The sequence below is a fragment of the Podarcis muralis genome, chromosome 12 (genome assembly GCF_964188315.1).
Source record: "Podarcis muralis chromosome 12, rPodMur119.hap1.1, whole genome shotgun sequence".
Taxonomy (NCBI): Eukaryota; Metazoa; Chordata; class Lepidosauria; order Squamata; family Lacertidae; genus Podarcis; species Podarcis muralis.
The window spans coordinates 35,854,705-35,880,841 of NC_135666.1; the positions used below are offsets into that span (position 1 = coordinate 35,854,705).

At 41.1% G+C, this 26,137-nt stretch overlaps 1 protein-coding gene and 1 long non-coding RNA gene across 5 annotated transcripts in view; one reads left to right on the top strand and one right to left on the bottom strand.

Moving 5' to 3' along the window:
* The window catches only part of IGF2BP3 (insulin like growth factor 2 mRNA binding protein 3), a 69,537-nt gene extending 54,170 nt beyond the window's left edge, over positions 1–15,367 (bottom strand). Inside the window, exons 1-2 of one of the 4 annotated variants that reach the window (XM_028750493.2) lie at positions 15,214–15,367; positions 8,300–8,360 (exon numbers count right to left, since the gene is read on the bottom strand). In XM_028750493.2, coding sequence (XP_028606326.2) covers positions 8,300–8,360; positions 15,214–15,352 — 200 coding nt within the window. In that variant the 5' untranslated portion in view covers positions 15,353–15,367. Of the gene's footprint in view, positions 1–8,299; positions 8,361–9,706; positions 9,798–10,240; positions 11,593–15,213 lie in introns of those variants that run through there. The other 3 variants (XM_077937009.1, XM_028750495.2, XM_028750497.2) reach the window with 3 other exon arrangements.
* Positions 15,368–15,379: 12 nt separating this feature from the next.
* LOC114607363 (uncharacterized) lies at positions 15,380–19,636 on the top strand. Its single transcript, XR_003709128.2, has 2 exons — positions 15,380–15,695; positions 15,879–19,636. It is a non-coding gene; the product is annotated as an uncharacterized LOC114607363 (long non-coding RNA).
* Positions 19,637–26,137: the final 6,501 nt, after the last annotated feature.

Here is a 26,137-nt window from a genome sequence, read left to right on the forward strand (position 1 = left end):
TAGATTTCTAGAATTAAAGGGCTCTAACGTAAGTATTTTAAACTTTTACGTATTTAAAAGATGCAGGAAAATAATAGCATTTGTATGGCTTATAAAAGGAACATCAGAAAGCTTCTCTAAAAACATATTGTACATTTTCTCTACACAATTTAAACTAGCTTTTTTGTAACTTTCTTCTACTCCTGCCTATTTATAGAATGACTATTTATAGAATCATCTACATTTGATGATTGTGTACTACCGAAGGATGATAAAACTCAAAGTGCACCGACAGTGTAAGAGCACAAACTACAAGCAGCAAATCATTCTTTCTCTGAGCGTCCCCTGTGTCTGCACACAGCCAGAGAAAGAGGAACACCTTATTCAGGATTAAATGAAGCACGTTTCATTTGACCGAGGAGGGAAACAAATTATATGGACAAGGAGTAATAATCAAAAGCATTCACTAACACAGGCTCTCCAGACTCTCTTTAAAGAGGAATTCTTGATGAAGTGTTAAAGCAAAATGTAAATGCACAGGTATAATACTTAGAAAATGTTCACATGGAGCGTCCAGTGTTCTTTTGTGCTGATTAGACCTCAAAGTACTGAAGAACATCTGTCCAGTTCCATAAGATTTAGCACTCGCATTTCCAAAAACTTCACATTAGGAATCTCAAATGAACCATCCCACTGAGACAATGTTAGTTTACTCAGCCAGCACAGAAATATTAACCACCAAAATAGCCCTTGTGCCTGTGGTTTCTTTTCTTTCTTTTTCTAATAGATACAGGAAAATGTGTCCATTGCCATTCACAGACAAACAGGGACTAATCACTTTGGCAAACTACTCTTAATATGCAAACTGAACATGATGAGCTAATTAATGCAGACATTTGACTAGACTGCAACTTTGGTACTTGTTACTTCTCCATTAAAGAGAGATGTGCATAGGTCCAAGAGTCAGTACACATTCAAAGTAGTCAATGTATCGATTAAATAAATGAAGAACAGTCGTACCTTGGTTTTCGAACAGCTTAGTTCTCAAACGTTTTGGCTCCCGAACGTCGCAAATCCGGAAGTGCCTGTTCTGGTTTGCAAACTATTTTTGGAAGCCGAATATCCGACGGGGCTTCTGATTCGCTGCAGGAGCTTCCAGCAGCCAATCAGAAGCCGTGATTTGGTTTTCAAACGTTTTGGAAGTCGAACAGACTTCCGGAATGGATTTCGTTCAACTTCCAAGGTACAACTGTATCTTCTAAAGAAAACAGCCAGTTCAGTCAACTAGTGATACCTGTTCTGCAAGCACTTTACTTTTTACTTGTAGCAACCTGAACCTTTGGGTTCCATTTAAATGATTGTAATCCAAGTTAGCAGAGTAAATATTGGAAATCCTGAAGTAGGTCCACAATATCTAGAGAAGCCACACTCAGGTATCAACTTTTGCTTTGGAGCATTCTGATTTACTTTTTAAAAAACAGGAGGACAAATACCGTAGACTCTGTTCACCACATTACAACAATCAACATGGAGGATGAGTATATAACTAAATGTAATGCTGATCAAAAGTAAGATTCTTCTGGATATGATTCAACTCAGCACCCAAGAGGTACAGGTAGCATTAATTAAGCTTCCTTTGCCTGGGAAGCATTTGTAATTTCATTTATTATACTTTCCCCAGGTCTTCCTTTTTCGGTTGGGGAGAAACTGAATCACACACAGAATTCTAGGTTCAACCATCACATCCTATACTACAGAAATGGCATGTTACATACATACATACAAACATACAAGACACTAACAGGCATAGGAGGAGGGCAGCAGATTGCTCCTGTTCCTGCACATTAGCATACCCAAGGAGCCGTGGAAATCAAAGGCTATGGAATCAAGGCTGAAGGAAAGCTGAGACTGGCAGGCCTTCGTGTCTGAGGCAAAAGAGAGATGCAGCCTTGGAGAATATGCACCTCATCAAACCTATCACCTCACCACATACAGACTCCTTTAAATGACCGGAGTGAACCTATTCTTCAACTTCAGGAATCTCACAAGGTAAAATGAAATTGGCCCCATGAAATGGGCGCCTTCCAAGGTGCCAAAGAATATCCTTAAAGTCGTGAGGGACCATTCCATCTCAAAACGTAAAGATGTTGGGGAGGTGTGCTGGCTTCAGGAAGTGACACATCACAAAATTTGCTTCCCTTGGAGTTGGGTTTAATAGGGAGGTTGCCAGAGGGGAAAAGGAATGAGAATGGATCTTCCCTTTCATTAACTATGCCACTGTTTTGAGATCGGCAGTATGCTTTGCTATGTTCATTTCCAAGACAAACCTCTAAGATGACTTTGAGGCTTAGTCAGGAGTGAGAGCGCTCACATATACAACATTCAGCCAACAAAGGCATTGTAGGGACTGAAAGGCCACTACTCTGACTCCTTTGCTCAACCAGAGGAGAACCTGAGCTATCTATTGAGCAGGGCAGTGTGGGAAAATGGGATGGTAAAAGGACGAAAGCAATTTCATCCTCTTTGTCTTGACCTTCTTCTCGCCTTCAATAACGTTTTGTCACAGGTACTTAAAAGCTTCAACTCCTTACCCAGCAATTCCTAACAAGTTAATTTGCAATTTTTCACTGCCACATCACACTGTACCGCTTATTTTACTCAGCCTTCTATCTACAATGCCCCTGAGATCTGATTTCCAAGTAATCACAACCTAATTAGACCCTTTCTCCCCAATCAAAAAAGAAAAAGCACACTTCTTCCATAAGGCTTTTGTAACAATTTTATCCCCTGCGTCTGTTTTTATACTGTTATTTATATAATTTTGTTGTTTGGCGCCTGTGTGTTTTGTTACATAAACCAATTTGGAAAACTTTTTTTGGAAAAGCTATTTTAACAAATAAATTTGAGTACTAATTATCTACAAGTATTAACTATAGGGCCTGAGGGCCCCCTCAGAATATGTTGTAGAATGTTCATCTGTGTTAATCCAGCTGGTGAAATACAGCATTACACAGTGGCTGCCATGTCTGTGCTGTCTCCCTCAGACCTGGCAGGAACAGAGTGTGCCCAGTTCGTGGGCAGCCACAGCATGCCGGCATTTATTCCTAGCAAGGAAGCCTAGTACAGCAACATATACAACCAAAGACTGCGTCAGTCCCTCCCCTGCCATCTGACTTTACAGCCACAAAGTAGAAAAGAAGCTACAAGAGCAAGTAGTTAGCAGCTGCACATCCTTGCACCCTCCGTTTCTGCTGGCTTTAAGGGGAGAAAGGCACTGATCACCTCCTGAATTATAACTTGCAAAGCGCAGTCAAATAGTTCAGCAATGCCACATTTCATTTCTTTAAGGAATTATTGAAATAATGTCATTCTTTCTGAACAAAATATAATTGCATTTTCTACTACTCAGAAAAAGCATCCTATTCTAACCCAGACATGTAATTAAGCCTGGATTTGGGTTTTACAAACACTATTTTTAGAAGAATAGCAACAGCAAGTAAGAGGACAGATTTATTTATTTGAATTTATAAAATTCATACCCTGCCCTTCCATTCAAAGGAGCCAGGGGCAGATTCACGTTATATGAATACAAACGTAGGCTTGCTTCATTTATCAGGAAAAAGTGCGAATGGGATACCAATTAATAAGAGCAACAAGGGTCAGAAGTGTTATTTCCTAAACTAATATACAAAAGGCTTACATTGGAAGGAAACAAATTTAAATGCTAACTGTGTGTTACTAACCAAATCTATGTATTGGGATGGTTTAGAAATGGACAATCCTGCTTCAGTATAAGGTGTTAGATGTGGTTCCCCATGGTTATTCTTTTAGTCATACTGTCTTACTGAAGCATCCTCAAGCTTATCTACTAACATGAAAACATATTGATGAAAAGACATTTTCCAGCAGCACCATACCTTACATTCCATTTTGGAAGGGTCAGTCTTTGTATCACACTGTAGAAATTAACAAGAACTGTCAGAAGAGTTTCAGTTTCCTACATTTAAAAAGGTCCAAATAGCCATATACTTTCTATGGATGTTTAGTATAATTTATATTGAACGTTACTTAGAACTCTGCCCAAAATACAGTAAGATTATCATGCTGCCACAGACATTAAAGGTTTTTTTCTTTTATATAAAGGACTGCAAACTGTAAATTCACACTTTATAAAAGATTTGTGCTTTCTCCAGACCAGGGGCAAGAGTCCTGTGGCTATCCAGATGATGATGTACTACAGCTCCCATCATTCCCGATCACTAACCATGTGGGCTGGGTTGTTGGGAGTCCAACAACATTTGGAGGGTCATAAATTCCCCATCCCATTTTAGGACATGCCATTTTAACAGATCTTTGAGGTATCCACATAATTTTCTTAATAACTAATGTAGAAACAAACTGTTTTATTCTGACAGGCTTTCGGTATATGTGGCAGATTATATTTTTATGTTTGTTTTTAAACTGTTCTGTTTTATACTGTTCTTTTTATATTTTTAAAAATGTTGTTAGCCCACCAAAAGGGAAGGATATACATGTTTTGATAAACAAATATTTGGAAACTATAAACTTGAATTTTGTAACCTGCCTGCTTGAAGTGACTCTAAACAAAACTTGATATGTTTTGCAAAGACCAGTTTTGTATAGGATAGGAAGGCAAATGTAGAATGAAGCACAAGAAGCAAATAATGTGTTGCTGCATGGAAGACACGAAGAGGAACATGGAGCACAACATCTGCTCAATGTAACTACTGTAATAGCTACCTGAGCTCCCACCTCACCCCAAATCATCACTGGATCCTCAGCCTTCTTCCTTGCCTAAATACTTCCAGGACCATATTATCCAAAGGCTAAGCCGTTTTTGCTTTTAAAATTTGCTGATTCCATAGATTCTATATTGCACTTGGCATGGTATTCGCAACGAATAAGAGAAATCCTGATTACAACACAGCCCAACCTTATGTTGTGGTTCAGTTTCTGAAAACCAAACCATGACTCCCATGTGGTTAGGGAAACATGAAATTTTGTTTTGAAACCCACAGGGGAAAACAAAAGTGATACAAAAAATGGGTTGGCATCCAATCTTGAAGCAGAAACAGTACTATAATACGGATTCTAGTTTTAGTGAATAAATGTCAGAAATACGAAATCTATAAGGATTTAACAAGACTCAAGCTCATCAAGTACTGACTCAATACGCAGCCCCCAGCTGGCCAGTATCAGATCCCCACCCACCTCCCTGCCAAGCTAAACCATCCATCACACAACAAATGACATCAGTGCTATTTGAATAATCAGTTTCCAGTATGTATATTGCCCCACCAAGATAACAGCTGCTCTTGTGGCAAGCTAGGGAGTATCTAAAGGGCTTGTACAAAAGTTTTCCAATATACATGTACTATCTTGTTTTGCATAATTTTTTCCCAAACATTTGTGGTTGCTGATGATCACAGCTAAGAATACTCCACATTCTTTTTGTAACATGTGACTAGCAGCCCGCATTGTTACAATGCCATTTCCAAGTTTTGAATGAAGTGATCCAAGCTTCCCTAAAGTATCTGGAAGGTTTTCTATGATCCATGAGGTTATGAATGCAAAAATTTTACATTCCTTTCATATTCCCTTGAGGTTTCCATAGTAAGACAGAAATCAGCTTCTGGCTAGAGCCATATTATAAACAGCTCTCTCTCTCTGCTCTCAACTAAAATCTAGACCATTCCCTCTATCCCAACTCAATCACAATATAGCCTATTTGCCTGTCTCAACGACCATTCTAGAACACCAGAGTCCTAAACAGCCTTTCACAGCAGGTATAAAGGTTGCTTTTGCGAGTGTGGGTGTGTCCTCTTTCAATCTAAAAGTCCAAACTGCTGGAATGCAACTGCTGAGCCTTAAAACTCCCTTTAAATAACAAACCAGGCTATCTTTACAGAGACTGGCCTTTCAAATTTAATTTAGTTTAGTTTTGTAAGAGCTCCTAACACTATTATGAGAGGATATGGATTGACAATATCCCCATGTCTACCCCTAGTGCACAATCTCACCACAATGAATGAAGGGAGAATATCTACAACTACACAGCATGAACTATATATTCTATAGTAGTAGATCTATAACTAAATAGATGAGAACGTTCATATCAGCAGTGCTCAATGATAAAGATTAATATACTACTGTGCACTGCTTTGAACTTTTTGAAAAATATCAATACATTTTAATAAATATATTTTACGGGACTTCACCATATTCTGTATCAAACTACTTCTTAATTCTAACTGAAGCATTTATCCAACCAAAAGTCCCTGACCCACTGGTAATAACTGCATGCACCCTCTGTTTAAAATGAAAAAGGGAGGGAGGAAGAGAGTTTAAGAAATGAAAGGGTGAAGAAGTAATTTCACCTAGGGTTCCAAAACAGCAAATTCCTAGATACATCTTATGATGTACAGATCAATTGATCTGGAAGTCTTACATGAACTCAGAGAAACATCTGTAAATAACATTATTTCTTCATCTTTTTTGGGTAGGACATTACGACAGTTATTTATCTGTACACTACACAAGACAGCTCCATGGCACAGAAAGTCCATTCCTTAGATACAAAGTGGAAGAATGGCACACTTTTGAAATGTTGGCCATCAAACACAAACACAGAGACTATACTTTACAGTCCAATGCATGATTCAGTATGAAGCAAGTCTCACTGAGTTCAATGGGAATTATTCCAAAACATAACTAGAATTGCAGCGTATGTTTTAAATTAGGTTCCATATCAAAGATGCTTAAGTCCACAAAGCACATGTGTCTGTATATTTCATTAAAGATTTGTATCTCCGTTATATAAAATTCTATTAAGGATGAAAATACAGCAAAAATCTTAAAAAAGAAAATTTTGTGCATCACAAAATTACTTTAAACAAATTTTCACATGTTTCTTCAAAGCTACTTGTAGCATTCATGCACATCATTTTTAACTGCACACCAAAAAGCAGGAGGAAAGGAAGAAAAAAGTAAGAATTAATCAGGAAGTGAATATTTTAAAATCACATTTTCATTACTACACCACAGCAACAAGACAACATAATTAATATTCACTATTACAAGTATTTCTGGAGTACAGTAAGATTTCCATTTACACATACAACCATTACTTTACTACCTTACATTATACTATACTGAAAATACTGAAAATGGCTAGGGTACACAAAAGAATTGATCCTTTAAGTAAACAGATACATATTATTAGTAAAGAAGTTGAATTAGCCCATTTTCAATGCAGACAGTGTGTAAACAAAACAAGTATTAAGCATACCAGAATGCATGCCAATAGATACAATATGCCTCAGTACATTAACAGAGGTTGCTTCCTAATTGTATTAGTCCACAAATCTCTTCTGGTTCCAACGTAAATTTTCATACAATGTTCAATAAGCCTTGCATATTTTAATTCTCCAAAGTAAATGATAACAATCAGCAGCTAACACTTCCAAACAACTATTTTAGAGGCCTAAAAATGCCTGTCTCTTTAAGAAAAGCTTTTTCATCTGGACTGTATTCTTACCTAGGTACAGAATAAGATTTTAAATAAGCATCTGCTAAATGTGAGATACAAGCACAATAAAGATTGCTTCATAATCTATACATTTATGAAAGCAGATTTAACTACTCCAGGAAAGTTTTTGATTTAGATTCAAGCAACCTTTGTATCTACCTGGCCCACAGAAGCTGTATTATTTGGTGTAAAGTATTCTTTTCACAAAAAAACAGAAAAAGTTAACTATGTATCAACTGTACCTTGCATTTTAAAAAAAAAAGTCTCCCATATTGCCATACAGAAATATATGGTGATAATCAGCTTGCAGTGCAATCTTAATCATGTCTACTCAATGGGGCTTACTCCAAGGTAAGTGGGGATACAGACTCAAATAAAACTTTCTCTACATAAATATTATACAAACTTCAACAAAAACACGAGATGGGCAAGGTGTTTGTAGTTTGTCTATTTCCACAGTTCAACACACTGATTCTTAATGCTCCACTACTTCCTAACTACAATATGAAATTGTTCAAATGTTTTACTCTTGACCATCTATGACTGTTCAACTTTCTTTTAAAGCCACAGCTACCTGACAGCATTCATCATTAATATAAGAACAACATTACTGAATATCACAAATTAATGAGTGATTTAATATCACAAAGTAATAATTGATGTTTAGGCTGCTAAACATCAGATCAACTTGCTTCCAGTTTCTTCTGAACGATGAAGATTTCCATTCACAAAGGGGGGGAGGAGATAAAAGAAAATAAATTCATTACGTACCTTTGTCTTTTGGGAACTGAATGTTCAACCTCTATGAGTTTACCATGCAGTTCAACTTTACCTACAAACAGTAATACAAGTGGTTTTAGAATTGGGTGCTCTCCCACCCCTACTCCCGATATGAATTTATGATGATGTAAAACAGCAAAGGAAACACAAATGCAACATGTTATAGAGTTTGCTCACCAAAAGTTACAGGGCAGCAACTGAAGCATGGTGGGAATGATAAATAGCCACACGCCAAGAACCTGGCGTACAGTAGAGCCAGTTCCGAGAGAAATGGTTGAAAATGTATTCAGGGCAACTCTCAAGCAGGAAGTTATTCTCTTTTAACCTCTACTATCCTCCAGTGTGATACGTTAAAACTCAGTTGTACATACACACACATGCATATATGTACGCCTCCCCTGATGAGATTAACAGGCCTCTAAGAACTCGTCACGAGGAAACAGGAACTGGTGGTTTGGGTGAAAAAGGAGTGTGTTCCCCACGCGTTTTCCCCTGGAAATGCACCCGTTTAAGCTCTTTTCATATGCCCCCTCCTACCACGACCCGCTGGGCCAAAGTCGCCCCCCCCCCCATCGCCCCTCATGAAGCGGAGTAGAGCAAAAACCAAGACCCAAACAAGCCCGCCCAACCAACCAAACAACCCTCCCTCGTTCAGCCCGCCAAGCTGCCTTTCGCGCGCGCGCACACACAAAAACAGGATGTAGAAGAGAAGCTAAGAAAAACTGACATGCTTTACTCGGGGCGCGAGAGCCCAAAGCGAAAGCGAAATAAAATGACCCCCAAGGTGCAGGCGCGCGCGTTCCCGAGGCGGGCCTCCAGGCCTCGACCTCTGTCCCAAGCGCGCCGCGGGGAACGGGAAAACAGGGGGCCTTTCCGTTTACACGTCCAAAGTTTGGCGTCTCGTGTTAACACGCCAAGGCTTTGAGCAAGCCGGGAGATTGCGCGCCCTCGCTCAGAGGGAGAGCCGAGCGAGGGCACCGAATTGGAGGGAGGCTGGCGCGTCTTTGCGCCGCGGACCGAGGGCGTTTGCCCTTGGCGGGGTGGGTGGGTGGGTGTGGGGGAACCCCCCTTACTTTGCCCCCCCGCCACCTGCCCTCCGGCCTCTCCCGCCAGAGCGCGGGGAGGCCGAGGGTTTTCGCGTGCGCGAGTGTGAGGTGCTCTTGTGGCGAACGGAGAAACCCCTCGCAAGAGGGGGGGGGGGACTGGCGGTTGCTGGCTGGGCCCTGGCATGCGTCTGAGGCGAGCGAACGGGAGCGTGCCCGCCCGCGCGCGCGGAAGGGGCGATGTTTTTTGCGCGCCTCGCTCCCCACCCCCTCCTCCTCCTCCCGCAAACGCAGCTCTCTTTTCACCTCGCGCGCGCACACCTCTCCGCCAATATTTTTTTTTAAGATTATATACTCATGCTAGGAATGTGGGGAAGAAGCTCTTCCAAGCGCAGCAGCGGCCTTGCGCGCTCCACATTCCCGCTTCCCATTAGGGGAGGGGGTGAGGGGGGCGAGGTTTTCTTAAAGCCAACAGTTTGCGCGTCTAAGAGTTGCAAATGGGGGTGGGTGGGGGAGAAGAGGAGAGCAGAAGGCCGGCCCAGCAGCACCAGCAGCCTTAGCCTTCCCCCCCACCCCACCCCTCGTTCAAGGCCCCAGATTATAACGCCGCCGAAGCCCTCCGAAATAAATTCAGTTCAACCCAGCGCGGCAACGCCTGGCCGAGCAACTGCCCTCGGCTACAAACCGGGGCATCCTTGCACGGCCGGTCAATTAGATTTAAAGCGTTGCGGGCAGCCGGGCAGCCCCCCGGGGGTGGGTGGGAGTAATAGCTCGGGGTCTGGGCAGGAGAAGGGGCAGGATGGCGCCCAGGAAGAAAGAAGGATGGATAGTGGGGACCAAAAGCGGAGACGCCGGTGGGAGGAAGAGGAGGAGGAGGAGAAGGACCCACCTGAAAGTGCCTCGATGGCCTTCATAGCCCAGTTCTCATCGGGGCAGTCCACGAACGCGTATCCCGTCTTCACGAGAAACTGGCCGGTGAAAGGGATCTTGGACTCTTTAAAGAGACTTTCTAGCTCCAGAGGGCTTACGTTTTCGCCCAGGTTCCCGATGTACAGCTTGTTCATCTTCTCGTTTTAATTAAAAAAATAGAGCTCTGCTTAATAGTAATAATGTTTTTGTAAAAATAAAAAAAAACCACGACGACGGCGACGACGCCACCACCACGCGCCGTCTTGTAACAATAATGCAAAAAATATATATAAACGCCCCCTCAAACGATCCAGGGAGTAAAATAAAAATGCCAAGGGGCTTTAAAAACACACACACACAAAAACACAACTGCAGCTTGTATCCGTCCGTCCCCCACCCACCCCGTTCTCTCTCCCTCTTTCACTCCCTCTCTCTCTCTCACACACCAGTTAAAAAAAAAAAGGAAAGAAGCCCGTGACCAAATCCGAATACTGAAGGTTCACAACGTTATCCGAACCGATAGTGGAAATCACGACGCTTTTGGAACTAGGATGGCGGTTAAAAAAAAGAAAAGATAGGAAAGGGAGGAGAGATGGGGGGCAGAGAAACTACTTTTTTTGTCTTGCCCCCAAGCCCCTTTGGCAGCAGCAGGCGGAGTATGAAAATGTTACAATACGTGAATGTAGGCACCGCCCCTCCCAAAAAGGGAGGAAGGGAAGGGAAAAAAAAAAACAGAGTGGGAGGAGGGGAGGGGAGGAGAGAGAGAGAAAGAGAGAAATCACTTGAATATTCCGGCTTTTTGAATGAGCCACGTGTTCAAACTACAAATCAACTTCTCACGTGAGGAATCCCAACGCCTCAATTAGATAGCTGCAGGTTTTAAGCTCGCATAACACACAAAGGAGGAGGAGAAGCGAAGTTGGCTTTGGCTGTCCAGGACAAGTTTTTAAGACTGGGAGGTTGGATGGGCGCGGAGCCCGGACCGCGTGGTCTCTCTCCCCTCCCCCTGTTTACTACTTTCTGCGGCGGCGTTTGGTTGCTCCACACGCGCACAAACACATATCAAAAGCTTCGCTTCCGACGTTCAAAAAATAAAAAATCCTTCGCCGGGAGGAGGAGGAGGGGGCAAAGGAGCAACCTTATACAGCAAGGGCTGCGGGAACTATCTCTACGTTTCGCAACGCAATCGGAAAGGGTTGGTTGGTTAAAGGGAGGGGGCGAGATCGAACAAGGAAGGAGGCCAAATGCAGCCTTAAAGGGCCACTGGGTGCCTTTCCTGGCGCAAAGTGCCACCGCTTAGCGCGGGGTGCCAACTGCAGCTCGTGGTCGAGGGGAACCGGCGAGCTCGATTGGGGAAGGGGGCACCCCCCCCTTACATTGCTTTCCTCGTCGGGGCGACCCATGTGCTCCACTGCCACTTTTTTGTCTGCGATTTCGTGTTTGGTGGCGCTGCCTGCGCCCTCGCTCGCCATTGGCTGCGCGCCAGAGAAAAAGCGAGGGGTCTCGCCGAGGGCGGGAGGGAGGGAGGGAGAAGCGAGGGTCTCCTTGAAACAGCTCCTACCCCCACCCCCACCCACCCGCTTTTCCTTCCTGCATAGTAATGCTCCTGGCGGTTTTGATGAGCGTTGGCTGCAGCGGTTCTAGCGCTCAAACGTTATGAATCGGAGAGGACAAAGGGGGTGGAGGCCAGTTGGAGGGTGATTAAAAAGTGGGAGTGCGCAGGGGCAGAGATGAGCGTGCTACTCCGGACACATCCTGCCCCCCCTTTCCTTCCCTCCCCACCTCCACCCCAAGCTGTTTCCTTCCCCTTTTTCTTTTAAACCGAGTTAATGGTGGTTTTTCTAGCTCAGAAAAAAAATGGGGATGATTGGACAACATAGCCCTCGGATTACCATAGCACACAGAGAAATCCACCCACCTACCCCCATTCTCCCCTCCCCCCTCCCCTCTTGGTTCAAGGAACCATTCATAATTTTCAACATTTGTAAAGCACAATGGTGGGTTTGTGGGGGGAGGGGTCAGAGTGTGAGGAGCCTTGTTCCAGAGCAAACAAAATGTTGCCTGAAGATGAAGAAAAGGATACGGAAATGAAAGCCAACACTGTTTTAATATATAGGAATCCAGTAGGTTTTGTTTAAGAATTCACTTTAGTAAAAGGGTTCATTTATGCTGCAAAGACTGGGGAGGGAGGAATTGGGTCATAATGGGTATAGTAAACAGTTAAGTACTTTTATTAGTTACATAGTGACAATCACATTCACTATATTTTTGTGAGAAAATAGGGGTGGGTTGTTGTTGTTTTTGCTATAACTTACTAACTCCAGTCCTAAAACTATAAAGTAAGCAAAAGTAATTTTAATCTTCAAAAGTATCATTAATGAATGCCTTTGTTAGAGCTGTGCTTTTGTCAGACAAAAGTAGCAATCAAATGTTTTGGTATGTATGCTTTGCAAATGGAAAACAGGATAGTACTTGCAATAGAATGACAAGATGCAGAAATGTAGAGTATTTTAAACCATGTAAAACTTGTAACTAGCCCCTGTAACTAATTGTTATAGCGAAGCAACTTTGTTCATGAACAGGTATTATTTCATAAATTTATTTAGACAAGATGGATTAGACTTTGTTATAGAACAAAATTCTAATTTAGAACAAAAGTTCTAATTTATGGAAAAATCTTATAATTTAGATCATTGTTCAGAAATCTAACCTTTCTTCGTTCAGTGTTGAAGTGTATAATTTCGTACAATTGTTTCTGAGCCTCTGATAGAATACTTGTGAATAAAAAAGGGTGAAGTCTTTGAATATGCGTTTTCTAGAATTCATTTTACCAATAATTAAGTTGGGAGTTTTGGTCTGCAATTATTCTGCAAAAACTGCATGTATGTTTCTTTGAATACGAGGTACGAACACAGCTTACTATAAATGTATAATTGTTTGCTTGACTTAAACATTCTTCTATTTTACATTCACTAGTTTAAAAATAACTAAATTAAACTGAAATTTAGGAAAGCTTATTCAAAGATGTAAGTTGCATTGTGTTCCACTGAATTGGTTCCACAGAGCTCAACAGAATTTACTACACTGGAACAAACATGTTTTGAATCTGCCACTTTTCTAAAAAATCAATCAGATTGTTCCATAAATGTTTTCTTTAAAATAATTGAATTCATTTTTGTAAAAGAGAAGCAGGCCAAGGACTGGCTAGTTTTAAAAAATTAAAATCCTGATAGTATATAAAAAGCATTTCTGATGTTAAGAGAAAATTAAGAGCCCAATCTGCAAGCAAATTATTTCAGCTTGACTTGCAAAAATTAAACTAAGTAAACAGTAAACTAATGTTTTCTTAACTACAAGTTAATTTGTTTCAGTTTATTTGATAAATATACATTTAATGCTGAAAATGCAGTGGTCTTGTTTTATAGTATTTCAAAATACTTCCAAGACTATAATGTATTAGTTTGGTTGATTTGGGGAGCTTCCTGGTAATAAGCTGTGTTCATTTAACTTTACTTGGGAATAAAATAAAAACATCCAAAGATTTCTATTGCATTAACTGGTAAATGTTTTCTATCAGAACAGACTGAAGAGGTTAATATTGTAAGTAGCATGAATAGTTAATAGGTCTTGCTGTAGGTCTTTGGTTTTTATTTTATTTTTTAAAGGATCAGAAACCAAAAATATCTTAAACATTCTTGGATGACCAAACCAATTTGATTAAATATAAATTGATTTTTTTTGTTGCAGTAGCCTAAATGAGGAATTTATCTTCTAATTAAGGCTGCAATGCTATATTCAGCTGGTACTAAGCCCCCTGAATTCCATGGGACTTACTCCTGAGTAGACTTGCATGGGTTCACATGGCAAGCGACCAATGGGTTTCAAAAAGTTGTTTATGGCTGAGCAGAAGTGTAATATTGGAAGTAGAAACACTGGAAAGGGTTTTGAAAGGCTATCTATGAAAGCCAAGACTAAGCTGTCAGTTGTTCAATTAAAAAATGATAAAAACACTAAATAATGGTACACTTGCTGTAGAAAAAGCAAGCCTGTTTGTTTGTCTACTCCTGTTATGAAGTCCTGGGCCTGATCTAATGAACTATGACCTATTTTTTACTGTTGGGTTTCCCGGGATTCTCTGCAAGCAATATGGAGAACATTCACCCTGCTTTTAGGAATACAGCTGAGCTGCCTATAACTGTTGTTTTTTGGGGGGTTGGGAGAGCGCGCGTGTGTCGAGAAAGCTCCTGTTTTTCAACGCGCTGGGGGGGGGGGGGAGGGTCTGGATGTCTGAAATGGCTGCACCTCGGGGAGAAGCAGCTAACCCCCAACCCTGTCAGCAGCATTATTCCATTTTAAAGAAAAAGTGCCCTTGATTAGCACTGCAGTACGTCGGTTTTGGGTGGGTTTTTTTTGCCACCCCCATCCTGCCCCTCGCTTTGCCTCTGGCATAACGCATTGCTTCCCCTCGCATGCCATGGACACAGATTTAATTGGCTCCAACATACCCACAGCTGACTCATGCGCGAAACACCCTTTTTAAGACACGTTTCTTGCCCCTGCGCTGTGTGTCATAATCGCATAAACCGCGCAGATCCTCTACTCCCCACCCACCACCGGGGGAGGGGAAAAAAAACTCTAAAATATATGTAACCTTTAAAAAGAAAGGTGTGTGTGTGGGGGGGAAATCATTCTTCTAGCTGGCCTTAGGTTTTCCTATGCAAGCTCCGTGGAAACTGCGAAGGAGGCGCCCTCCCCGCCCGCCCCCATTGCCCCCCCCCCAGCCTCGATCACGCAGGACGAGGTTGCAATTCAGCAACAAGCGCGCGCGCGCTGCATGGGAGTAGCCGTAGTAATCGTAGTAAGCCGCGCGTGAGCTCCGGGATGAGTCTCCCCGGCTGTGTGTGTAGAGAGAGGAGCAAGGCCGGCTCCCGATTGGACGAGGGCTGCACCTACCAGCGCGCTCGGCCTCGTTTGCGCCGGCGCCCTCGGCTCCCTGATTCGCTCGCCTTTCTCTCCATTCACGGGCTCCTTGGGCCGTCGCGGCCGCTCTTGTCTTTGTGGCGCGAAAAGGAGGCTCGCCGCCTCGCGCCATTGCAGCTCGGGGAACCTCTTTTGTTCCCTTCCCCTTCCCCTTCCCCTTCCCCCTCCTCCTCCTTCCCCCTCTGGCTGCGCTGAGGGGGCTCCTTGAAATAAAGAGGAGGAAGCGCGGCTCTCCTTCGCAGCCCAGGGGCTTCCTGCGCTCCCTCCTGCCTCCTTTCCCCTCAGCCTTGCAATAATGGCTGCTCCAGGACTCCTCCTTGGGGCTTTGCCATTTCACCTCAACTTGTAGCTTCTGGCTTGGCGAGGCTTTTTTTTCCCCCCCACGCGCGTTTCCACAGAGCTCCGCTTCTCCCTACACTTTGCAAGTTGGCAGCCTCACCTTGCAATTTTGGATGGTTCGTTGGGTATTTTAAGTATTCCGAATTGTACATCGCTTTTAGTATTCGAATTGGGTGGGGAGGGAATTGTGTTATAAACTCGGCTTATGGCTTTCCTTAACTCGTTTGGGAGCCTGGGATATTGCCTAATATGCAACGAGGAAACGCCCACAATGGTTGTCTTTTCCCCCCCACTGACAGTTGCCACTTTTTCGAATGGAAGCTGCACTTTTTGTTGCTGAAATGTTTAAAGGTGCAGAGTCTTCTATGAAACGTGCCTGGTGGTAACACTTTAAGGAATAACAACAGACCATTTAAAGGCTCAGCAGAGGTGAACGGCTCGTTCTTCCTGTGCACTGCAGTTTTCTGGAGGATCTAAGGAAAGAAGGCAAAACTACTCAGCAGTCTTTTAAAAAATTAGTATTTAAAGAAGAGTCTCATCGTTAGCTGTGGAAGCTTAAAAGTTCCCTCCAGCAGTGTGCTGCTGCTAAATTTCTGCAGCAGCTTGATAATGCAGTACATGCTAGCACCTTTCTCGTCAGCCAGGGCTTCTGTAGATTTAAATAGCTGCATGAGAAGGAAACAATTGAGCAGGTGAAAGAAAGGCTGTCCTTGGATGCATGTCTACACCAGGGAAGTCTTCACAATGATGAAAAGGACCATGCAGAGAACCTGCCAGAAAAAGAGGTGACAAGCTTGGTTCTTAAGTGATACCAGTTGGGGTCAAAATAAACATAACACATGGTAAATTCAATGGAATAGTTCTCTCTTGTTATCTAATATATAGGATGTTTGTTTGCATTCTACTGTTCCATGTATTTTTTTAATCTGGAGTTATATAAAGGGAGTAACTAATTTCCTTAGCATAACAAATTCAGAAGTAACCAGATTTTTTTTCACTATAGAAATTAATTACTAACTTGTCTGCTTACATGGTTTATTGTAGCTCAACTGTTCATCTGTGTTTTTAACATAACATTGCAAGCCGTTTATAGGAATTGGCATAATCTAATATAGTACTTTCAAGTGTGTAAACATTATTGTATTCTGTTAGCTGGAAAGCCACAACATGCAATAATATCCACAATTTGTCCACTGATTTACTGCTGATTTTTGCAATTAAGTGGCTAAAAATGTTTGAAATAAATATTGTTTGCATGTCTGCATTGGATTCACACATGCTACAAACGAAAAACAAATAGTCCTGAAAGATTAAGCAATGTGACATAAATATATGAAATTTGAAGCAAAATGTATGTTTACAGTTTGCAGGATGAAACAAAAATATGTCTTGTACTTCTATATTTTCAGTAGACAAGGTGTCTGTAAAACAGTTTATAAAACTTATGTAAAGCCTAGATTCTGAAGAATTAAGATGATCAGCAAATATATGAGAATAGTAATTGTTTTGTATAGCTTTTAATATGTGTAGGATTTAGATGGGTGTTTGTGAATTAGGAATCCCACCCCACTAATATTTTCATAGATGCTGCAGACACTCCAGATGCCTGGGTTAATCTCACTTAGTTTAAGATTTTGATTATCATTTGAATAAAATAAAAGTTTTGCAAAGGGGTGGATTATATAAACTGTAGTCCTATTCTTGTTTAACTGGGAGTAAGTCTCATTGATTTCAATGGATTTAATTCAATGTATGAAAACCCCCTGTAGTTAATCATGATTATTAAATTATTTTGATATTCCATACATCATTCAGCATCATAAGTAGCTGATGGACTGTCTCACTACCAGTCTTTAAAAAATGGGAGTGAATACCATTGATTGGTTTTATGTGGGTAATTTTAGGACCGCATCTGTGAAATATTAATTATGTGCACTGTGTTTAGTGAGGCTTACTCCCAAGTAAGTGTGTGTTGGGGTTTCAGCCTAAATGTTTGTTTAATAACTTGCTAGGATTTGTTCTAGATTCATAAACTACTTTTAGTGTTTGCATCTCAGTTGCTTCACTTTTCTTAGAATCAACATACCTGCGGCAAATATTTTTACATTTCAGGAATAAGAAGCATAAAATGGATTCCTTCCTTATGTTTCCAAAGCAATACTCAGGTAATACTAGTAGTTTTGTTAAAATTTCAAAATAGTTTTAACACTATTACATTCCTTTCTAAAACATTTCATAAGAACGACAAAATGGGAGAAATACCTTGAATGATGAGGTTTAGTAATAATTTATAGTTGCACAATTTTCTAATATTTGTTATGCTGGCATTTTCTCTTGCAGCCCAAAGCTTATTTACTTGGAAGCAAGAACCACTGATTCCTGTGAGATATGCTTGCAAATAAGTATACCTAGGACTGCAGACTTTAAGAGACTAAGATCCACTTAGGCAACAACCCCAAACCCACATACCTGGGAGTAAACAGCCCTGAATTCAGAAGGACTGACTTCTGAGCATACATGGTTAAGATTGTGCCATTAATCTGGATGCAATCCTATAAACTCTTCAGTAGGTCCCACTGAACTTAGTAGTACTCACTTCTGAGTAGAAATGCATATGATTGTGCTGTTGAATTAATGTGAACAGTTGGTCATGACTAAGTCCCATTTATTTCAGTGGAACCAAGGTGGCCAGTTAAAAAAAAAGAGGACAAGGCTCTGATATATTTTATAGTTGTACAGAAGCTACACCTGATGATGTTCCCTCTTCTTGATAACTATTAAAGGTATAGGAGTCCTGTTTTGTTCACCTGACTACCCTAATGGGAATTAGCTACAGCTAATTTACAGCACAATCCTTTGTGTACCTACTCAGAAGTATGTTCCATGTGGCCAGTGGAACTTTCTCCTAGGCTGGTGTGTATCAGATTGGATCCTTAGTCTGGATCCAAACCACTATATGATATTCAGGAATATACTAGAATCATAGAGTTGGAAGAGACCACAAGGGCCATCGAGTCCAACCCCCTGCCAAGCAGGAAACACCATCAGAGCACTCCTGACATATGGTTGTCAAGCCTCTGCTTAAAGACCTCCAAAGAAGGAGACTCCACCACACTCCTTGGCAGCAAATTCCACTGTCGAACAGCTCTTACTGTCAGGAAGTTCTTCCTATATATATGAAGCAAAGCAGTTCTTTTGTGTTATATCTGTTCTTCTAGCCAGACATTTCTACACATTCTCTCATGAAAAACTATACTAAATACATTGTCAGATGAATTCAGTCTTCATTATAAGCTGCTATCTTTATACTTTGCAAAATTACAAAGCAATTTGTGAATTTAAATATTATCTAGTTCTCTACTCAATTTGTTCGTTTGAACCTGAAAATTAGAACCTGGAAACGTGCTTGAAAATAGTTTAGTATAAGGTATATTATTTTTACCTAGTAAATCTGTGATTTGGTCGTCCCCCCTAGTTCATTTGCTAGTTCTGAAGCAAATCATATACAAAATATAAAGTAAGTAGTATAAAAATAATGGGTAGGAAGATTATTTCAGCTGCAATCCCAACCATGTCTACTTGGAAGTCAGTGCTATTGTATTCAGTGAGGTTTACTTCCAAGTAAGTAAGGGGTTTGGGGTGGAAACCGTAATGATTATACATTTCTGTTAACCTTGAACCTGGCAATTCAAGAGTTAAGCAGATAGGTATCAGTTTACTTAGGTTATCACATGTTGTAAAATATTACTTGGCTGTAACTCAGGCCCAAGTAATTTGAACTCCCTGAAAAATAATAGTTGGGGAGGTATCTTTCAGTCAGTAAGTTTTTACTCCCTAGAGCTTCAGACTACTCCATTCTTGACAAGCATCTTATAGCACTTCAGTGTGATAGATTTCACAGATGAATGCTCCCTCCAATAGTTCTGTTTCCAAATCAACCAATTTTTGGTTCTAAATTTGTTATAGATTATTATCTATAGGGCAATGTAATAGGTTCCTTGGCACTGGTATCTATTTCATGAAAACCTTTTTAATTGAAATAAATCCTACTGCTGCATGCCACAGCTTTTAAATTTTTTTTTAAAAAAGAATTATTAGTGCAATATCAGTAAGCCTACAGCTGGAAACAGCAGTAGCAACACACAACACTGCAGGAAAATAAGTTTCAGTACTGTAGTTGATTTAGCTAAATTAAATTTCAACTATCCTAGACAAAGCAGTGGTCGCATTCATTTGTTATGAGCTGGACATTGTAGAAGAATACTCTCTCTCTCACACACATGGGTAGTAACTTCTGAGAATGCAGGTTAACAAAGTTCCCCAATAGAGGTCACTGAGGGCAGAGGGAAACTGAAGTTTTGTTGCATCAGACCTGTGGAAAAGCAGCAACCTATGAGCAAACAAGAGTATCCTACTAGCAGTTAAGGGAAAGTAAATATCCACTTTACCTGCTGCATCTAACTTGTTCTAAAACTCTGGCATATGCATTGGAATAATAATAATACACTTTTTGAGAAATCCCTGGGAGGAAGATCTGCTTTCTTTATTTGTACAATTTAAGTTTGTTCCCAAAAAAATCCTGTTTGCATACCACATGGGTGGTATCTAACATTGAGTGCAGGCATTTTTTGCTGCATTCTTCAGTCTTAAAACATGTCACACACTTACACACACTGGCAGTGCAGAATCATTCCTCTCCTATGACGGAAGTCTGAAATGATGATTTTGAAACTGGTGAAAAAAGAACCCTCCCCCTCCAGACTAATCAAAACCAGTAGTTAAAATATCCAAGAGGAAAAGTTACAAAGGCTACAATAAAATTTGTTTATTGCAAGTGCATCAAGACTTCAATTTACAGCCTTAAGAAGTGAAGGACAGATGAGATAATACAAAGAAACAAAACTATTAATTTCAGATGGCTGAAATGTTAAAACATTTCTGTTTTGGATTGTTCAATCTTTGAGTGGAATTTCTATTGCAGTCTTCAGGTATGAGTACATATAAGACACGAGGTGTGGGGGGCAAGGGTATACTAGAAAACCTTTACTATTTTATTTTAAATCAAAACAAGCATCAATTATTAGCTAGGAGGAACCAGTAGAATATTCTTGAAAAGTGCACATTTAATGCGCTAGGCAAAGTTTTGCTGGCAATTTCTTCTAAAGCAAATATAGGTTTCTCTAATTTTTCTGGGCAATGCTCAGAATGAGAATTTAAATCAGAAGCAGGCAAAGTTTAAAGTGTTTACCAGTATGAAGAACTGAGGAAGTTGCACATGTTGGGTATCTACCTCCCATGTAACTTTAAAGCTCATAAAAAGTTTACAGCTTTAATTATCCATCTACTTTTTCTCCTTCACTTTCCTTTGCCAGAGAGAACTAGTGATGTCAAGTTTTCAAAGCTCATGTGTTTATAGTGATGGAGTGGTGGCAGGGGATAGCAGATTATTGGTACTGGAACAAATAGAATTATCTTTGTAAATAGACAATCTCACATCCAACTTTTATAGTTCTTGGGAGACGTTCTACTTTTCTGAAATTTAACCAAGAGGCTTTCACCAAGTAGAACACAACTGCGGTGTAAATATTAAGCAGTGACTTTGTCATGTAAAATGCAGACTAGCAAGAGTAGAGAAATGTGATTTGTCTTAAACAACCAAGAGTCTTGTGGCACCTTGGGGGCTAACAGATGGTCATGCTATAAGCCAGAGTCCTGTTTGTACAGGTTTTATCCTGCATTAGAGATATATAAACACATGGGGGGTTGGGGGGGGTGCAACCTGTGTGAAGCTGTTGTTGTCGTTTAGTTGTCTCCAAGGTCTTTACAAAATGACAAACATACATTTGAAAAGTTCAGATAGCAGTACTAACCTCTGAGGATCTTGCAGTTCAAACTGCTTGTATACCAGGACGGTAAACTGATGTCTTATTTAGCACCAGTTTTTGTTTGTTTGTTTATTTGAGTTACCAAAACCTCTTCCACAAACTAAAGGTTGCATTTTCCTATCAGAAAAAAGGGAGAAAAATGTGTTTCTGAGAGGAAGCATAGTGTCAAGCTATGCCTGAAGTAATGTCATGGTGGTAATGGAGAAAGCCCTGTAAAGATTTTTGTTAGCCCCAATAAAGGCGGTGTTTTATGGAAGGCGTAAGGAGAACTCAAGACAGTGTCCACAAATGCCGGCTGGTCACTTGGATTCTTGCAAAGAGTTGGATTCGGTGGACCTTGATCCGGAAAAGGCAATCCTCATATTCTTTAAAGCAAGTGCTCAGGGCTATTTAACACATACTAGTTATGTCAGAACTGCTGAGAGATGCTGAGTATGCTCTCTAGGTTTGAATATTTAAAACGTTGGTTGGGCATTGTTACGTATTTACTGTATTTCCATTCTAAACTACTCTGAACTCTAGTAAGATGAAAGGCAGTACATAAATACTTCATATTTTAAAAAAATGCTTTAAATATATACATCTGTTTAAAGTAGACCACTCAAAATAGATGGTAACCACCCGTTTTATGGTCCCTGGTTAGTTTCCCCGCTGAATAGACCAGTGTAATGCCTTTCCTCAAAAGTTATTACAACATTATCTTCTTTTTCTGTGTCCATTGTTATGTTTCTAGCTGGACAAGAAATGTTCTCTTTCTGTTGCAATGTTTAAAACAGAACACCAGTGAACTAGATCTGAATTCTATTTATTAAAGACTGATACTGTGGCATGCTGAAAATTGTCAAAAGTCCACGCCTCTCGCTCATTTCCTCAAGTTAACAAAGGGTGATGGCCAACCATTACACTTGATAATATGCTCACTGAAATAAATGGGACTTATATAAATTTATATCCTGCTCTTCCAAAATGTAGAGCAGCAAACAAGTGATAAAACAATAAGAACATCTTAAAAACAATTCAGTACAAATCCAGACTGGAAAAGATCTCTGCAAAGAAGCCTTGTTGAAGGAGGTACATCTTCAGGAGGTGTTGAAAAGACAGGAGAGGCTGCCTGTCTAATATTCAAGGGGAGGGAGTTCCCCAGTATTTATTTTAATGGGTGGTCTGAGGATGACAAACGTTGGCTGTTGCCCAAAAATGTTTCCATAGTGATCCTGGAGAATTCATAGTCGTAATATTCAGTGGCGACACTACCTGCAAGTTAATCCTGCAGTAATAACAAGTAAGCAGAGGAGAGAGGCTGATTTTGAGAAGTAGCTCGGTTTACGTCTTAAGTACCTGCCATTGTCAGCTTCTGTAATGGCATAATGGCAAACCTGAATGGAAATAAATATTTACTATAGCAAGGAGTAAATTTAGCCGTTTCCTCTGAACAAGCAATCACATTTCTTCCGTAAGGAAAAAAAAAGCACAATGGAATAGAAGCTATTACATTTTAATATCTGATGAACTTGATCACTGCTAGGGCAAGTGTGTGAAATAATGCCATCCTAAATATGCATTGTGGAAATTTTGGTCTGTGTAGGCTGAATTTCAGACCCCCAGTCCAGGGACATATGGACTGTTCTTGTAACTGTAGATGCGGGTTTACAGGTTTTGTAACTTGACATGATACAAATAAAGTGCTTTTCCTATCTCTGTTGCAGAAGAACCCTTTGATGTAGGTGTAGGTCATTGTTGTTCCCACTTTAAAAATGGGGAGTGGGCGGTTGTATACAGTACCTGGTCTATGGCCACACACAATGGACCCATGGGGAATGTTTTTCAATTTGGGTCTAGAGTTAAAGTTGGTTATCTATCTAGTGGACTTAATTGACTCAGTATATTTCATGGAACTCAAGTAACATAATTGGAATCAGGGTGCTGCTCACCTTCCTTTGAGAAAGATGCAAGTTGCTAATGTTGTTACAATTAGACAAACGCTATACAGTATTTGCAGGCGGTAATGTCTTATGTGTAAAATCCACAACCCCTTCTGTTCCAGATTTACTTTGGTCAACCCCTGAACAGAGGCTAAATTGAGATCTGCAGTGGATGCTAAGATCCAAGATGCTTAATGACATTTACAAGCCTATAAAACTGGTTAAACTGTTTTAGGGCCAATCCAGGAGATAATCCAAGGATGGTAGCAAAAGTTGGCTTTAGAAGGACAGGAGTCCTTTGGGTATTCCCAAACAAAAAAATTGATCTAGAATATGCAAGTGGTAGTGTGTTCATATTCACAATTTTGAAATAAGCAGAAAAAGAGCTGGAAAGTAACTGAATTTGGACCTTTTCACTTCCTAATATATATATTCCATATCTATAAATACCTATATCTATATATAACCCACAGTAGATAAAAATAAAAATGGATGTACTGTAATCTTTTTGATGACTTACCTGTTTTATTTGAAATCTTTCAGAGAGCTTGTGGAGCATAACAGTGCAAATCCTACAGTGAAGAGGATTTACATGCCAATCCTGAATATTTACCTTGGTGTAAGACTGTAACCCTATATTGTGCTGTTAACTGTGTGAATTGTGAACCAGAAATGTTGAGGCTGCATATAGACCATACATTTAAAGTACACATCTGCACCGTCCAAGAATCCTGGCAACTGTAGAGTGTTAAGGGTGCTGGGGATTGTAGCTCCTGGGGGAGGGGAACTAGAGTTCCCAGGATCCTTTTTTTCACTTGGGGAAGGTGCTTTAAATGTGTGATGCATATGCAGCCTCAATTTCAAATCTCATCGCAGCCACGAAAGTCAGTTGGTCGCATCAGGAAATCTCTATTGTCTCAGATTCAGTGCCTTGAAGATAATAATTTTGACCTACTTTTCAGGTTACTGTCAGAACCATTGAGTAAATGTATATGAAGCACTTTAAACACTGGGGAATAGCACCAGGTAAATATATATATGGATCAATATGAAAATCATCACTCTGCCAGCAATTGAAAGGATGGAAACAGCAAAGCCAAAATATGACACAATTGTTGGATGCACAGGTTGCCTTTAAAGCATGAGAAGCCTTTGGTGGAGCCTTGAGCTAGACTGAATTTCCAAAAGCAGGGGTAAGATTTTCAGCTGTTTTAATGCTTTGTTTCTGAAGGGTTCTTCTTCTGGCTGAATTGTCGGTTTGAAGGTGTTGCTTATGAAGAAAATGATGTTCCTTCCGTGAGCTGTGCTGTACATAACTGTTGTTGGAATTGGAAATTAACTGTTCATGAGTGACCCTCCCAAAAAACCTGTGTTTGTAGTTAACTAATTTCAAACCCAGCGTGTATGTATATATGCGCCATAAAACTAATCCCATGGAACTTCAGCTTGAAGAAACTATTCTTGAGATGAGATGAGAATGTTAACCCTCGTAACCTAAGAGCAGCCTTATAATAATACACCGTGGGGAGGGGAGACCTTCGGAGATATGCAAGCCTGGCTCTCTGGGGATGCAGATATACCATCTGCCCTTCCCCCACCCTTCTCCCAGCTGTCTTAGCCCTCCCATCCCCCACACAGCTGCCAAATGTCCTTCTCCATCAGACCAGGCTCTTCCTGCATCCCTCCCCCAATCAAGCTTCAGCAGCCAGGACTGGGCTTAAGGGAAGGGAGTTGGGAGAGAGAAAATAAATGGTGATCAAGAGGTCTCACTGCTTCAGAGGTAGAGCTCTGTGCCCACATTTGAAAAAAACGGTTCGGTCAGGAGCTTGTGTAAATGATGTGGGACACATTTTTGCATCAGCCCTTTTATAACAACAACCCAGGCAAGTGAAACCATGAGCTCAAGCAGTAGTTATATATTCATCTTTCTGGGGTCTGATCCACACCGTACATGTAAAGCGCACGCACCCTGCAAGAATTCTGGGAACTGTAGTTTACCCTTCAGAGCTTCCCAGGATTCGTTGCGGGAAGCCACATGAATTAACATTTGCTCTGAATATAAGGTGCGGATGTGACCGTCTCCGAAGAAAAGGCAGTGATGGCTCCCCCTCCAGGGCTCCCTCATGCAACCAGACGTACAGAGTAGCTTACCCCAAGCCTGTCTCCTTTGTGCACTGCGTTTTCACCCTTGAAAGCCTGGGATGGTCAGTCCTGTTTTTGCACCTGTGCAAAAAGCATCCTCGCAATGCGCAACGCGCAAACATGACCCACAACAGCTGGTCTGGGTATAACAGGTGCCACTTTGAGGCCGAGCCCCACAGCCTCACTTGGATTGATGTCTGGTGCATGGACACTAGGTCCATTATTTGGGCAGCCTGCTGCTTATAAAATTTGGTTTAGGATTGTGCATCAGGGTTACCTGTCATGTTGTTCTTTCTGGGAGAGGTACAGAAAGATGGGACTGATGCCAAGAGAATGGCAGAAATCAAGCGGCAGGTGGGAGTGGGTGGGTGCAGCAGTTAGTGGCTGTTCCTCCTGAGTCCCCAGAGATTCCCCTTGGAGAACAGAGAACAGATCCAACAGGCACATCCAAGCGGCTACTGTGAAATTAGGATGCTGAACTTGATGGGCTACCGGCTTAATTCCGCAGGACTCTTATGTTCCTAGAATTGTGCATGCCACCTGTGCTGTCCTGCTTCATTTACATTAGCCAGCTACCCTTGAGAGAGCTAACCTGCAGCAAGTATTGAA